We start from the raw sequence: 11,700 nt of genomic DNA on the forward strand, positions 1-11,700 counted from the left end.
AGAAGCTAATTGTTTACAACACAGGTAGCAAATGAAGATTTATTGCTGAGTGCAGCAGAGACAAAATGAAAGAAACAATGTGACAGAAAATGAATGAAGTTGAAAAATCAACAAGAACATACATTTCAACGACATAACCTCATGGTTGCACTGCGGATTGATGGATGCTCCTTACTCACTCAGATCATCTGAAAATAAATTGCCAACAATTTTGAGTAGTTGACTTTTTCCCAATGCCTATTTTTGTACAAAACATTTTGTTTATACATTACCATTCTCCCTGAAAGCCTGGAAACATTTTGGCGCAGAAATTCTTTTCTTTGTCCAAATTTCTCTTGCGGCACCTGAGATAAAAAGTACAGCCATGTTATTTAATTATTATTTTTTACACAGGCGCTTGGCTATCTACTCACAGGCCAACCCACTTCAGAAGGTCATTGAGGTCGTCGTCAAACGGCTTCCTAGCTTGGGCCTTGACGAGACATTGGTGAGCGCTCTCGTAGTCCCGCATCGCCAAGTACGCCTGTTGTTTACGACAATGTGCTCACGTGCTGCCTTTTGTCCAAAAAAATAAATAAATGTGACGTGAGACCGACCTGTGCGCAGCGGTAGAGCGCCTTGGGGTTGCTAGAGTCGATGTCCAGGGCGCTTTTGGCGTATTTGAGCGCTTTCTGCTGATTTTTCAGACGCAAAGCAGTGATGGCCAGATTGAGGTAAAGCGGCAACAGCGCCACCTGGACGGTCTTAAGTTCATTGCTGTCGTGCATCACTCTGTTTCTCAGCAATTCCAGTGCCTGTTGTCAAAGAGAAATAAAGGGAGAGTCAGTACTTGAAAAAAAAGAGTGGGCTTGTCACTGTTACCTTCTTGTAATCCTCCTTGGCTTTTTCATAGCGACTCAGCCCGAAGGATCTGTTGCCCAAAGTGCGGAGCGCGTCCGCGGCTTCCATCAGTTTGGACAAGGGAATCTCGTTTTGTTCCTCCTGAAGACAAAAACCTAATTTAGACACGTTAAACGAAGGTTTTGTTGCTGTGGATGCTCCCTCACGGCAGTCATTTGGACCAACTTGTCCACTAATTCCAAGTCCAGCACGTCGACGATCTGGATCTCGAACAAAACGCGGGCCGCGGCCGTGATGAGCGGCGGGCAGCCCATGTCTCCGTAGGCGTAGCGCGGCTGCAGCAGGAAGCGAGAGCACTCGCCTTTCCTCATGGAAAGAAGGCCCAGCTCCATTCCCGGCAGCGTCACGTCTGTTTTGGAATCCAAAACAAATTGTTAGTCTCCAAAAAGACACGTTCACATTCTTTCTATTCTCACCTCGGCCCAGCTTTAATAATCGAGGATACTTCAAATGAGTGGTGGTCTCGAACGGCAGGTCCGAGTATTCCAAAAAGCCGGAGTAATGTGCTGAGAAGAAAGACAGCAAGGAATCATGAATTGGATGTTTATAGTTTAATTCAATGAAAAATTTATAATTACCCAATACAGTAGCACTTTTAAACACAAGGGGGCCATTTCCAGCCAGGACTACTTCTTTGAGGACCCCTCGATTCCCCAAAATGTCCTCCATCTGCTGCTCTAGCTGGTCAAATGGACTCTAAAAAGAGATTTTTAACACAATTAGTAACATTAAAAATACACCAAAATTATTTTACTTTCCTTATCTACAATTACTGGGGACCTTGAGATGGTATTCTGCCTTGAGAAGTTAAGAAATCAATTTTTTAAAATCATTTAAATACAGGCAGAGATGGCATCAATTATGTACAAAATGGCAGCTTCAACTGGCTTTAAACAATTTAAACTGCCGTTATGGTAGCCATACATTTATATAACTTTACTTCGTTTGGTAAAAATGTGAATATTCAGATTGTTCATATTTAAAAATATGAATTAATCCAAGCCAATTTAGATTGGTTAGCAATTAGCGAATTTGCCGACGACTACTTACAAGATTTCGGGCAACAACCTGCTGGAGTCTCTTTTGTAGTCCGTTAACTGACATCTTACAGTTAACTTAGAAAAGTCTTTTTTTTTTTCTTTCTTGCTTTCACTTTAATGAAGTTAATACCGAGTTCACCGTAGACTCGTGAGCACCTGCACAAAAGGGGAAAAATGGTGCGTTCAAGCCTCTGCAAAAAGATCAGTAAAAAAGGGACACAACCGTCACAGTGGAGTTCTCTTTAAAAGTCAATCCATTTAACAGAAATATTGTGACTTACTTGTATTCTCCTTAAAATATGGAGATATCTCCTGTTTCAACCTACCTGAATAAAAACCACCAAATATTATCAATGCATGCATTTGCTTTCAGAATTTAATGTGTAACCAACGGCTAAAATGGAAGAGTTTAAGAAACAATTCAATAAAAATACACAGTAGCTGCACATTATTTTTAACATAAACAATGGGTTATTTGTACAAGAGGGAAATACGACTTGACATAAGCTATGTTGTTTGTTTTACAAAAACAAGTTAGAAAGACTGTCAATCTTCCCATGAAGTTTCTTGAGTACCAATCAGAAGTTCTGCAGCTCGGCCGGCGAAACAAAATTATTCCTGAAAAGTTTATAAGCCAGAACCTGCCCTCCAAAAATCATCATCACTAAACCAGAACCTGTAGAGGACAAGAAGACAGTTAAAGTATATAAAAAAGGGATTGGTAATTCAAAATAATGTAATATATTCTGACCCAGTGCGATCCACCAATGCTCCGTTGAGGGGAAATCTGACATCACTGTAGAAATAAAAGGGAAAAAACTAAATAAAAATAGACTATTAGTCAAAGACGTTTTTTTTTTTACCTGCAACAGTCATGGCCACGTGGAGGAGCGTAACGGTGATGGCGTAGTCCCAAACCCACTCCTCCACAATCCAGGCGAACACCAGTCCTCCCAGAACGTATGTGACCTCTGTGGAAATGACGCCCACTGTGGGGAAACCCATGTTCTTCAACTCGTTTGGTCGGTGCCAAATACGTGCTTTTACAGGAATTATGTACTTGGTTTGAGGTTTCTGTGGCACTGAGATGACTCACCCAGGAATTTGGGGTTCTGCCATGATGGTTGTGTGGTGTAGTCAAATGGTGCCAGTAGACTGTTGATTTCATGAACCCTAAAAAACAGCAACTCATGATGAAATAGCCATCCTGACATTTAAAAAAAACAAAAAGGAATTTAGCAAAAAAAAAAAAAAAAAAATTCACCTTTTTTTGTAAAGCCCCAGTTTACCCCTATTAGCATAAAGATGCTAATTTCTAAGTCATTCTGAAGCAGGATTTCCCACGAGTCTCCCGCTAATTTTAGCATAGCCCGCGGCTATCTGAACATAGCAGGCTCTGATTAGATTGCTGGAGTACCTGAGTATCCCGATGCAAGCGCTAACCACCATGTAGTAGAGCGAGTAGAAGCAGACCATACACATCAACAGATTCTGGAGAACCACCTGAGAAGAAACCACAACAAAAAAAAATACTTTAATGAACAAATATTGGAGCAGAAAAGTGCTAGCAATCTCTGACAGCCAAAAATGGTGGATTTTTTTATGTAAAGAAAATTTCTAGTGGCAGCGTGGACATTGATGTCCGGAGGCGGACCCCCGTTGAGCTTCCTTTAATTGGCTTATCCCTTCTGAAGTCATCAGCTAACCCTGTTTTCTTGATTTCCTTCTCCGGATGAGACTCCACTTCGGTAGCAATTAATTTTGAAATGAGCTCAATTTCACCTGTTACCGCCATTAAGTCACCGCGTGCGGTTCTGTAATGACATGAGGCAATTTTTCGTATCCTTACCCAGGTGTCACTGGGCGCGGTCTTGAGCGAGGCGGCCCCGTGTCGCTTGATGAGCGTGAATCCACAACATCGGCAGCAGTAGTCAAACAACATGAATGGTTGCGCTGTGGGTAGGAGAGGCCACCTTGGACATACATGTGGTCGTTGGTTGAAGTCTGGGTGAAAGAGAGCGCGGGAGAAACAAGTGGATTATTAGAAACAAGATTACGTCTAAGAAGTCGGCGCAAAATCCTGAGAGGGATTTTGCCCCGTGGGCCTTAGTGCTTTATTGCTTTATTTTTATTTTTTTGGGAGAGTAACGGTTTCACGCATTTCCTTATATTTTGCTCCCTTGAGATACAAGTGACACGATTGGAGGTTGTTTTTTTTCTCATATGTGTAAGCAAGTATTGCGTATAGCGTGCATTACACAATTTGGCCCGAAGAGGGAACCAAAGTCTTACTTGCACAAACAGGAGCAACTATACTGCATTTCCCCATTACGATACGATGTATACTTAATGTACTATTGAAAACTACTAATGTTTAATATCTCTGCATATGAAATGATTATTCACCTTGACATTATTATGAGGATACTTATCACAGTTTTAAAGTAAATATTTAACATTTTATGGGGGAAATCCTGAACTTTGTTGGACTCAAAAGAAGTGAAATTGCATTTAATTATTTTTTTTAACTATTTCAGAATTAAGACAGAGTACAAAAATATTCTGACCCCATAAAATAACATTTTGTCAGTGCCTTGTTGTTGTGCCACCAGAAAAAAAATACTTTTAGGGCCATTCATGGAGATAGATGTCAATACCTTGGATGAGACGTCTGTGGATGTCTATGAATGTCGATGGCAGGCAATACGTCAAAGATGATCCTCGGTGAACTCTGTCCCTGGGAATGGAAACAAGCACAGCTGCGTTATGTGCGGTCCCCACAGTTATTTTTAGAAGTCAAAGGAGCGTGTCGGCGAGTGCGTGGCTTTTTACCAAGGACGGGGGTCGTCATGTCAACCGCGGCGTCCAAGTGAAAGGAAGCCGTCTCCCGTTAACGCCAAAAGAAGCTGCACTTGGCTGGCGTTTAAACACAGGAAATGAGCGGCATTCCCACATCAGTGAGTATTTCGCTGCCTGACGATATCTCTTGGAGAAAAACAAGACTTTGGAGGTTCTGTCGAAAAAGTACAAAAACATCAATTCAACATGATTTTTTTCGCTGTTTAATATGGGTGCTTATCTCACATTTGATTGGCTTATCAGTCTCTATGCAGATCTGTATGTTTTGACAGGTATGCTCATCGTGTCTGATGAGATTTTTGGGGAGCCCGGTGGTCGTAGTTGGGTTTTTACCTGTTTTGGAATGAAGCTATTGTCCTGCCAGTCATTTTTTCGGTTCTCGGTATCTAAAAATTGCCCGACGATGATTCAAATTCCCAAATCAACCTACTAATGAGGAAGTCGATAGAGGCAGACATTTGACGCTAAGTAAAAGAGACGCCTCGTTAGCCGAATTGAATTGCCAGGCAAACGCGGTGGCAGGCGAGGAGCGATTCCCCCCCCGGTCCCTCCCCCTTTGTTGACGCACACACATGTTCAGGGACACGGATGCGCTTGTTTGGAAGCACCGGCGCCAGAAGAAGAAGAAGAAGCACTTGCAACAGTTTGCATGGACGTTTTAGAGCTGCAGACGCTGAGGACTTGGAAAGAAAGATCTGGATGCTGAACTCTGGCAGCGATTGCGCAGGGGAGCGCGTGCGCCATCACTTTAAGGAGTTTGAGATTTGACAAAAGCTCAAGACGAAAGGAGCGTGCAAGATGAAGTAGAGCGGACCAGAGAGGAAAAAAGACGGAGACAGATTAGACTGCTGCTGCTTCTTACCAAGAGGGGGAAGATGGATTTATTCCAGGGACCAGAGCTGGATTTTTAAGAGGTGAGATGCTTTCCTATGGATGGGAGACAAAAGGCTCATTAAAATCATTTTTAGCTTTAATCAAGGTGATTAATGTTTTTTAAAAAATGTGTTAAATGTTCAACAAAGTTTGTAAATATTTTTCTATCTCTCATTAATCAGCCCTTAATGATATATAATTACATAAAAACAAACTAATGTCCTTTTGAATAAGATAATTGGACATCTAGCACAGTCAATGGCGCTGAATGAGTTAAGAATAAAATGTGTGCCCCAGTTCCCTGGTTCTCTACTTCCCCACAAATGAAACAATGTAGAAAAGCATGCAACATACTTCATCTCCTAGCACAGCATATGCATATTTAATCCACAGTTCTTCAATATTGGATGAAAGACTAAAAAGCCTATTAATTATTTCTCACTGTTCGGTGGCAATATTTACCCAACTCGTTAGAAAAAGAATTTGTGATGGCTACGCTTTTAAATTGTGCTTACCTTGATGAAAGGAATGTTCTTTACTATAGTGGAACCTACAAAAAAAGATAAAAAGGAAAAGGTTTCCCTCATAAATTCGCAGTTTGAGGAGTTCAAATGTACTACAACCAAGTCGCAAAAAAACGCGAATAGAATCAAGATTGGATGATGAAATGAGAAATAACATCCTTTTGTGTGGTATTGTTAAGGTGATAATAAATGATTGACAGTTTATGATTGGCACTGAAAATGTCAGTTAAGCCAATCTTTGCAGAAAGTGTGTTTTTCCCTCCGATTCTGACAGAGAGAACACAAAGATCCCTCCATTCAATGTCACGGTGTTAATGGCATACCTGTGCTCACAGCTGGCTGTCGCCATGGAAACGCAGCACCTAGCAGCAGCAAACGTGAGGATGCGTCATGTGTTATTAGTCAACAAGTTCGTGGAATTTCAGTCAATGCAAAAAAAGGGTGAAAAAAAGGAAAAAAAAAGGTCATTACCTATTGAAGGCTGGCTTGGCTTAAAGGAGTCATTGCGCAATGTCTCGCCGCGATGATGTCACACTGCATTGGCGTCTGACGTAATTGGAGATGAGGGCTTATGAATTTTTCAGAGCACCCCTACAGAGAGAAAAATGTTCAGTTTTTAGGACTATATATAGAGATGCTGGGGGAGGGAGGGGGGGCATTTGTTGGAAGACTATATAAAAATGCTAAGTGATGGATAGCATAATGTGATAGGAATATTTGGGAGAAATTTTGATTTGAAAATACTGACTATTGGAGAAAAACTATTAGAAAATACACATTTTATATGACAAATCCTGTGGAAATTATAATTCTACAATAAACATATTTCTCAAATGTACTACCAAAATGTATATATATTTTTAAAATCAGGTTGAATAGGTATGACTACAAATTGGAACCTATACATATATATATAATGTATAATGTATATACATCTTTTTTTTTTACTGTGGTTTACTGTCTTGAACGTTCTCCTCCGCCAAGGCAAATGTCCTCCCTCCCAGTCGTCGTGTTTGACGCGTTCTTGGAGAGCAGAACATCACGTCGTAAGAGCGGCGCCAGTGAAAAGAAGCCCCCTCGTGTGATTGGCCATCTGTGGATAAAAGCCATTAAAAACCCAGACGGGAGGAGGACGTGCACGACGGTGATAGACGTCCGCAGCTATTTAAAGTTCCTTCGGTGGGGATTTGGACGCGTGTCTGTGTGACCCTGAATCCAAATGACTTTATCACTTATCCATCTGGAATTAGATGGCTCAAAAAGAGAAGAGGTCTGATTACATTAAAAAGCGGATTAAATATATATTAAATGGATGAAGGTCAGGCCGGGTGGGCACAAAATGGCTGCCCCTGTGGCGCTAATCTCCTTAGCGCTTCAAAGGCACCATGAAATGCATTTCAACGCAAATAAGGGCCCCTAAAAATAGACGGCTGTTTGCTTTAAACTCCGTCTGGCTCCTCGCGGACGCTAGGCCGGCTGGCGGCGATGACTCATGGGAACGCCGCCATCGATATGTAAACAAAAACATGGCGGATCTGCTTGGGTAAAACGGGAGGAATTTCCATGCTTGATTTGACTGGTAAACTGATTTCTCTTGCGCTAGGTTAAAGCATGACGGCCGCGGCGGGCGTGCTAACGGGTTTGGCTAAGCTAAAGCGCCAGGATTCGGCCCGTTCGCAGCAGCGGCCCACGCCGGCGCCGGGTTTGGCCGACGGTCCTCAAGAAGGAGCTCCGAGGTTAGACAGCGTGTATATATTTCTATTTTTTTTTTAAATAAAACAAGACGCAATTACATTGTATTTTTACAAGCCCACCTTGCACGTTGTTTCCCTAGGAAACGAAAGCGGCGCACTGACGTAGTGGTGGTGCGCGGTCGCCTACGCCTCAACTCCGCCTCGGGCTTTTTCCTCCTCCTGGGTCTCCTGGTTCTGGCCGCGGGGATCGCCATGGCCACCTTGGGCTACTGGCCGCCATCTCAGAGCCCGCCCGGCGGAGGACGATCTTCCGTGAACTCCACCTTGGAAGGTAACCTGAAAAGGACAGCCATTTTAATAAAATGAATGTGATTTCTCCAACTTTGTGTTTTTTTGTGTGTAGGTCAGCCAGGAGGCGTCCTCACCCGCTTCCTGGAACGGCATCGCCACTCGGAGAAGATGAAGATGTTCGGGCCTTTCACCATGGGCATCGGGATTTTCATATTCATCTGTGCTAATGCTATCCTTCATGAGAACAGAGACAGAGAAACAAAGGTGAGTTAAGCTGCTGAGGTTTTTCGCAGTAACTGTATACTTTAAGTGGTAGTCAGGACTTGGAATTGACAGATCCTCAAATGTGTTTTGTAGATCATCCACATGCGGGACATGTACTCCACGGTCATCGACATCCAGCGCCTGCGACAGAAGGAACAAAAACTTCAGTTTCAGCACAACTATGCAAGAGAGGATCCCCGTAACTACGGCGACGACGACCCCGCCTTGGCCTTCTCCTCTTGGGCCGCCTCCCCAGAGGAAGAGGCCCTCCTCCGAGACCGCTCGGACTGCGCCTTTGCCGGGCTGCTGGCGCCGCTCTACAAGGACCGCTCGCCGTCCCAGGGCGCGGCGCCGGAGAGGGGCGGCCACCGCGCCCGCTCCATCGTGTCGTCTTCCATCTCGGCCTTCACGCTTCCCGTCATCAAACTCAACAACTGCGTCATCGACGAGCCGGAGATGGAAGCCATCACCGAGGAGGACAGAGGGGGTCGCCGTGGGGACGAGGGTTTGAGTTTACGGCCCTCTGGCTTGGCGGCGCCGGCGTCCTTGGCGGTCCCGGTGGCTAGCCTGGCCAAAGCTTCGAAATCACCTCGCTTGCATCGGAGTAACTCCGCCTCCTCGACTTCGTCCGGTTCCTCCTTGGCGCCGTCCCCCTGCCCGGTGTGCTGGCTCTCGCCCGGCGCGGCCCGTTCCGACTTTGGTTCCGACTCCTCCTTGCACGCGCTGGGCGGCCACTCCAAATCGTTGGATTTGGAGCGCCAGCCTAGCGTGCTGAGCGTGCATCGCGATCAGCGTAAGCACCCCAGCTGGCCGCGCCTGGACCGCAGCAATAGCAGCCGGAGCATCAAGGGCTACACTCGGCTGGAGGACCGTGGGGAGGGGCTTCCGGCCGCCGCTAGGCGGGACTATAGCAAGCGGGAGAAGCTGCTGATGATTTCTCGCTCGCATAACAATCTAAGTTTCGAGCACGAAGACTCTGGAGGCGGGGCCATGAAGCGGGGAAGCTCGGAAAGTCGCTTTTGAGAACTTGCTTGTCCATTTGGGATGATTTCTGAAACAAAAAAAATGAAGAACTTGGTCAAGGTTTGGGTTTGATGACAGCTCCTGAAAGAAGCATTTTTCTAGAGTATTAATAAAACAAAATGACATCTGTAATTTCAGTAAGGTTATCATCAAAGTGCTTTTTAAGGGTTTAAGAGTAGTTTAGTTATGGCAAAATCTTCAACAGCTTGAAAAGGTGACGCCATCCACGTCACCATAGAAACAGGCCATTACCGCCGCTCTATTTTCAAGTTGGAACGTATAGTACAAGGAGAAGACTTTTTTTCTCCAGCGGAATGACGTCACTTTCCCTTTTCAAAGCAAATGGGGAAAAAAAAAACAAGATGTGAAGAATACGCAAATGGCGGCCAAGTTCGTCAGCGGGCAGGTGCCTATCGTGCCTACGCGCACGTCGCCGCGGCGACGGACAGCCACTCTCTCTCGGGTCGGGCCGGAAGAGAAGCCGTCGCTAAAATCATTTGATGGCGTATTTATAGCCACGTTAAGAGAAAATCAATGAGTCATTGATGTCATTGATTCTGACATCAATGACAGCCATTGATGTCATTGATTTTGACACGGCGTCAATACGAGTTAAGGGGCTTAGTCCAAGACCCCTGAAGAGTTGTATGTTCTTTCTGTCTGGGTGCTAGGTAGGTTGCCATGACGACCATTTGGGCTCTCTTCTGGACCCCCTGCCTCACTGGGAAAGATAAAAAATAAAAAAAACATAGTCCCAAAAGGTCAACAACTCACTGGACGGTCGTATAGCCCGCCCATGACTTCCTGTGGCTTCGGGCTTGATGGGCCCACTGGAGCAATCAAGCGGAGGGCTCCCGCATCCCTCGCAACGAGCCAATTAAATCACCCCTTGTGCCCATTTTGTCCGAATTTTGCCCGAATGGATTTGATTGGGGATAGGAGAGTTGTCATTTGTGACATTTCTTTTTTTCCCCAGCTGGGTTTTTCTTTCTTTCTTGGTTCCCTTCCCTCGGCGTGTCTCACGCGTCCACCCACATTCTTTCCTCACCCCGCTGTCGAGTCTCCTGGCGTATAAATCGCTATCCTTCTGTCATGCTAACACCAGCCTCTCATTTGCAAAACTGGCTGGAAACAAGACTATATCATTTTTGTGAACTGACTCCTTTAAAATTTTAAAAAGCATCGAATAATTTAATAAAAAAAAAAATTCTAAATGAAATAAAATACTTATTATGTTGTTATGTCACCTACCTTAACTTTTTGGTTGCTATTGACGGAAATAGAAGTCCAATCCAGATGAAGTAGGAGGGGCTGGAAGGCATCACTTAAAACAAACTGCAATAAATTGGGAGAAAAAGACAAATTAAGAAAAATTCACATAAATGTGGCACATACATTTTATTCTGGGAATTGTATCTATATTTGGGAGTGTTCCTTTTTGACTGCTTTGACGTCCAATCCATTTTAACTAAAAAGTTAAGACATAAAAGTCTGTTTTCCACTCCACTCGATTGCCGTTTTCGACTAAATGCCACACCTGTTACATAACGTGGGCATTTAATTAAAAAAAAAAAAAAAGATAACGCGGAAAAGCCCCCCTGTCGGCATGGTAACGAGCATCGCGGGCGACCCTTGGTGAATCTTAAGCTGAAAAGGCCAGGGGGTGTTACCATGACAACTACCAGGCAAAAAGCAACAATGCGAATCTACATCTCGTTTGCCGGCTGCGGGTTAATTAAAAAAAAAAATTCACGTTAAAGTAAGGTGTCCGCAAACGAAGTCTTGGCAGCGGATGATTAAAACGTAAAGTCCCCCGGGGGCGACGTGTACGAGAAGGACGCTAAAGTAATTAAAGTCAGGCGATAATCAGGTGCAAGTAATCATGTGTAAAGCAGAGGGCATTATTGGTTGAATCCATCAACACAGATTAAGTGTCTTTTCATGTCATTCCACTCGGCGGGTATTCATCCAATCCCTAGAAGTAGTAAAAGAATCATAATTGAGGGCTGTTGACGGCCTTTTTTATTATTATTATGCTTATTATCCACTAGTAATAGCCGCCATTTTACAAACACAAACAATATGAACTTGTTTTTCTGGCTAGCGTGTGAAAAAAAAGTGTAGTTAGCCTCATAACAGTTGTGTACAATCGATAAAAAAGTCTGTTCTCACAGCTTGGGCGTAGCGCCCACGCGTTTTCACACTGGCGCAAACCGCCATTGATCGGAGCGC

General features: G+C 44.1%; 3 protein-coding genes and 1 long non-coding RNA gene across 6 annotated transcripts; 1 reads left to right on the forward strand and 3 right to left on the reverse strand.

The window, feature by feature from the left end:
* Window positions 1-25: 25 nt before the first annotated feature.
* Window positions 26-2,360, reverse strand: fkbp6 (FKBP prolyl isomerase 6). The gene is made up of 10 exons (XM_077740554.1): window positions 2,222-2,360; window positions 1,951-2,096; window positions 1,479-1,596; window positions 1,317-1,406; window positions 1,047-1,249; window positions 862-981; window positions 597-794; window positions 414-523; window positions 273-344; window positions 26-188 (listed from the first exon to the last, which is right to left on the reverse strand). Coding segments are annotated over exons 2-10 (966 nt in total). The 5' UTR covers window positions 2,005-2,096; window positions 2,222-2,360; the 3' UTR covers window positions 26-187.
* tmem244 (transmembrane protein 244) lies at window positions 2,299-6,290 on the reverse strand. Of its 2 annotated transcripts, XM_077740565.1 has the most exons (10): window positions 6,188-6,290; window positions 5,662-5,726; window positions 4,773-4,953; window positions 4,598-4,677; window positions 3,790-3,944; window positions 3,358-3,443; window positions 3,037-3,113; window positions 2,804-2,929; window positions 2,692-2,736; window positions 2,299-2,616 (listed from the first exon to the last, which is right to left on the reverse strand). In XM_077740565.1, the coding sequence occupies exons 5-10, from the start codon at window positions 3,880-3,882 to the stop codon at window positions 2,519-2,521; spliced, it is 525 nt and encodes a 174-aa protein (XP_077596691.1). In that variant the 5' UTR covers window positions 3,883-3,944; window positions 4,598-4,677; window positions 4,773-4,953; window positions 5,662-5,726; window positions 6,188-6,290; the 3' UTR covers window positions 2,299-2,518. The 2 variants fall into 2 exon arrangements, with proteins under 2 accessions (XP_077596691.1, XP_077596699.1); XM_077740573.1 differs by lacking the exons at window positions 5,662-5,726; window positions 6,188-6,290 and adding an exon at window positions 5,133-5,322.
* On the forward strand, window positions 4,797-9,504 carry tmem200a (transmembrane protein 200A). Its single transcript, XM_077740587.1, has 5 exons — window positions 4,797-5,713; window positions 7,800-7,932; window positions 8,031-8,221; window positions 8,294-8,445; window positions 8,539-9,504. Exons 2-5 carry the CDS (start codon window positions 7,808-7,810, stop codon window positions 9,466-9,468), a joined length of 1,398 nt encoding a protein of 465 aa, XP_077596713.1. The 5' UTR covers window positions 4,797-5,713; window positions 7,800-7,807; the 3' UTR covers window positions 9,469-9,504.
* On the reverse strand, window positions 6,518-9,504 carry LOC144212598 (uncharacterized). Of its 2 annotated transcripts, none has more exons than XR_013329790.1 (5): window positions 8,316-9,504; window positions 8,011-8,226; window positions 7,145-7,289; window positions 6,668-6,787; window positions 6,518-6,558 (listed from the first exon to the last, which is right to left on the reverse strand). It is a non-coding gene; the product is annotated as an uncharacterized LOC144212598 (long non-coding RNA). The 2 variants fall into 2 exon arrangements; XR_013329788.1 differs by having other exon boundaries at window positions 7,130-7,289.
* Window positions 9,505-11,700: the final 2,196 nt, after the last annotated feature.

This window comes from Stigmatopora nigra, chromosome 2 (assembly GCF_051989575.1).
Source record: "Stigmatopora nigra isolate UIUO_SnigA chromosome 2, RoL_Snig_1.1, whole genome shotgun sequence".
NCBI lineage: Eukaryota > Metazoa > Chordata > Actinopteri > Syngnathiformes > Syngnathidae > Stigmatopora > Stigmatopora nigra.

Excerpts from the sequence above, each read along its gene's own strand:
- fkbp6 (XM_077740554.1), bottom strand. The coding sequence starts at position 2,004 with ATGTCAGTTAACGGACTACAAAAGAGACTCCAGCAGGTTGTTGCCCGA. Across the intron at positions 1,250-1,316 it reads ATTATTAAAGCTGGGCCGAG|ACGTGACGCTGCCGGGAATG; the intron begins GTGAGAATAGAA and ends ATTCCAAAACAG. Across the intron at positions 795-861 it reads CCAAGGAGGATTACAAGAAG|GCACTGGAATTGCTGAGAAA; the intron begins GTAACAGTGACA and ends CTTTGACAACAG.
- tmem244 (XM_077740565.1), bottom strand. The coding sequence starts at position 3,882 with ATGTTGTTTGACTACTGCTGCCGATGTTGTGGATTCACGCTCATCAAG. Across the intron at positions 3,444-3,789 it reads CCGCGCCCAGTGACACCTGG|GTGGTTCTCCAGAATCTGTT; the intron begins GTAAGGATACGA and ends GTTTCTTCTCAG. Across the intron at positions 2,930-3,036 it reads GCAGAACCCCAAATTCCTGG|TGGGCGTCATTTCCACAGAG; the intron begins GTGAGTCATCTC and ends GTTTCCCCACAG.
- tmem200a (XM_077740587.1), top strand. The coding sequence starts at position 7,808 with ATGACGGCCGCGGCGGGCGTGCTAACGGGTTTGGCTAAGCTAAAGCGC. Across the intron at positions 7,933-8,030 it reads CCTCAAGAAGGAGCTCCGAG|GAAACGAAAGCGGCGCACTG; the intron begins GTTAGACAGCGT and ends TTGTTTCCCTAG. Across the intron at positions 8,222-8,293 it reads CGTGAACTCCACCTTGGAAG|GTCAGCCAGGAGGCGTCCTC; the intron begins GTAACCTGAAAA and ends TTTTGTGTGTAG.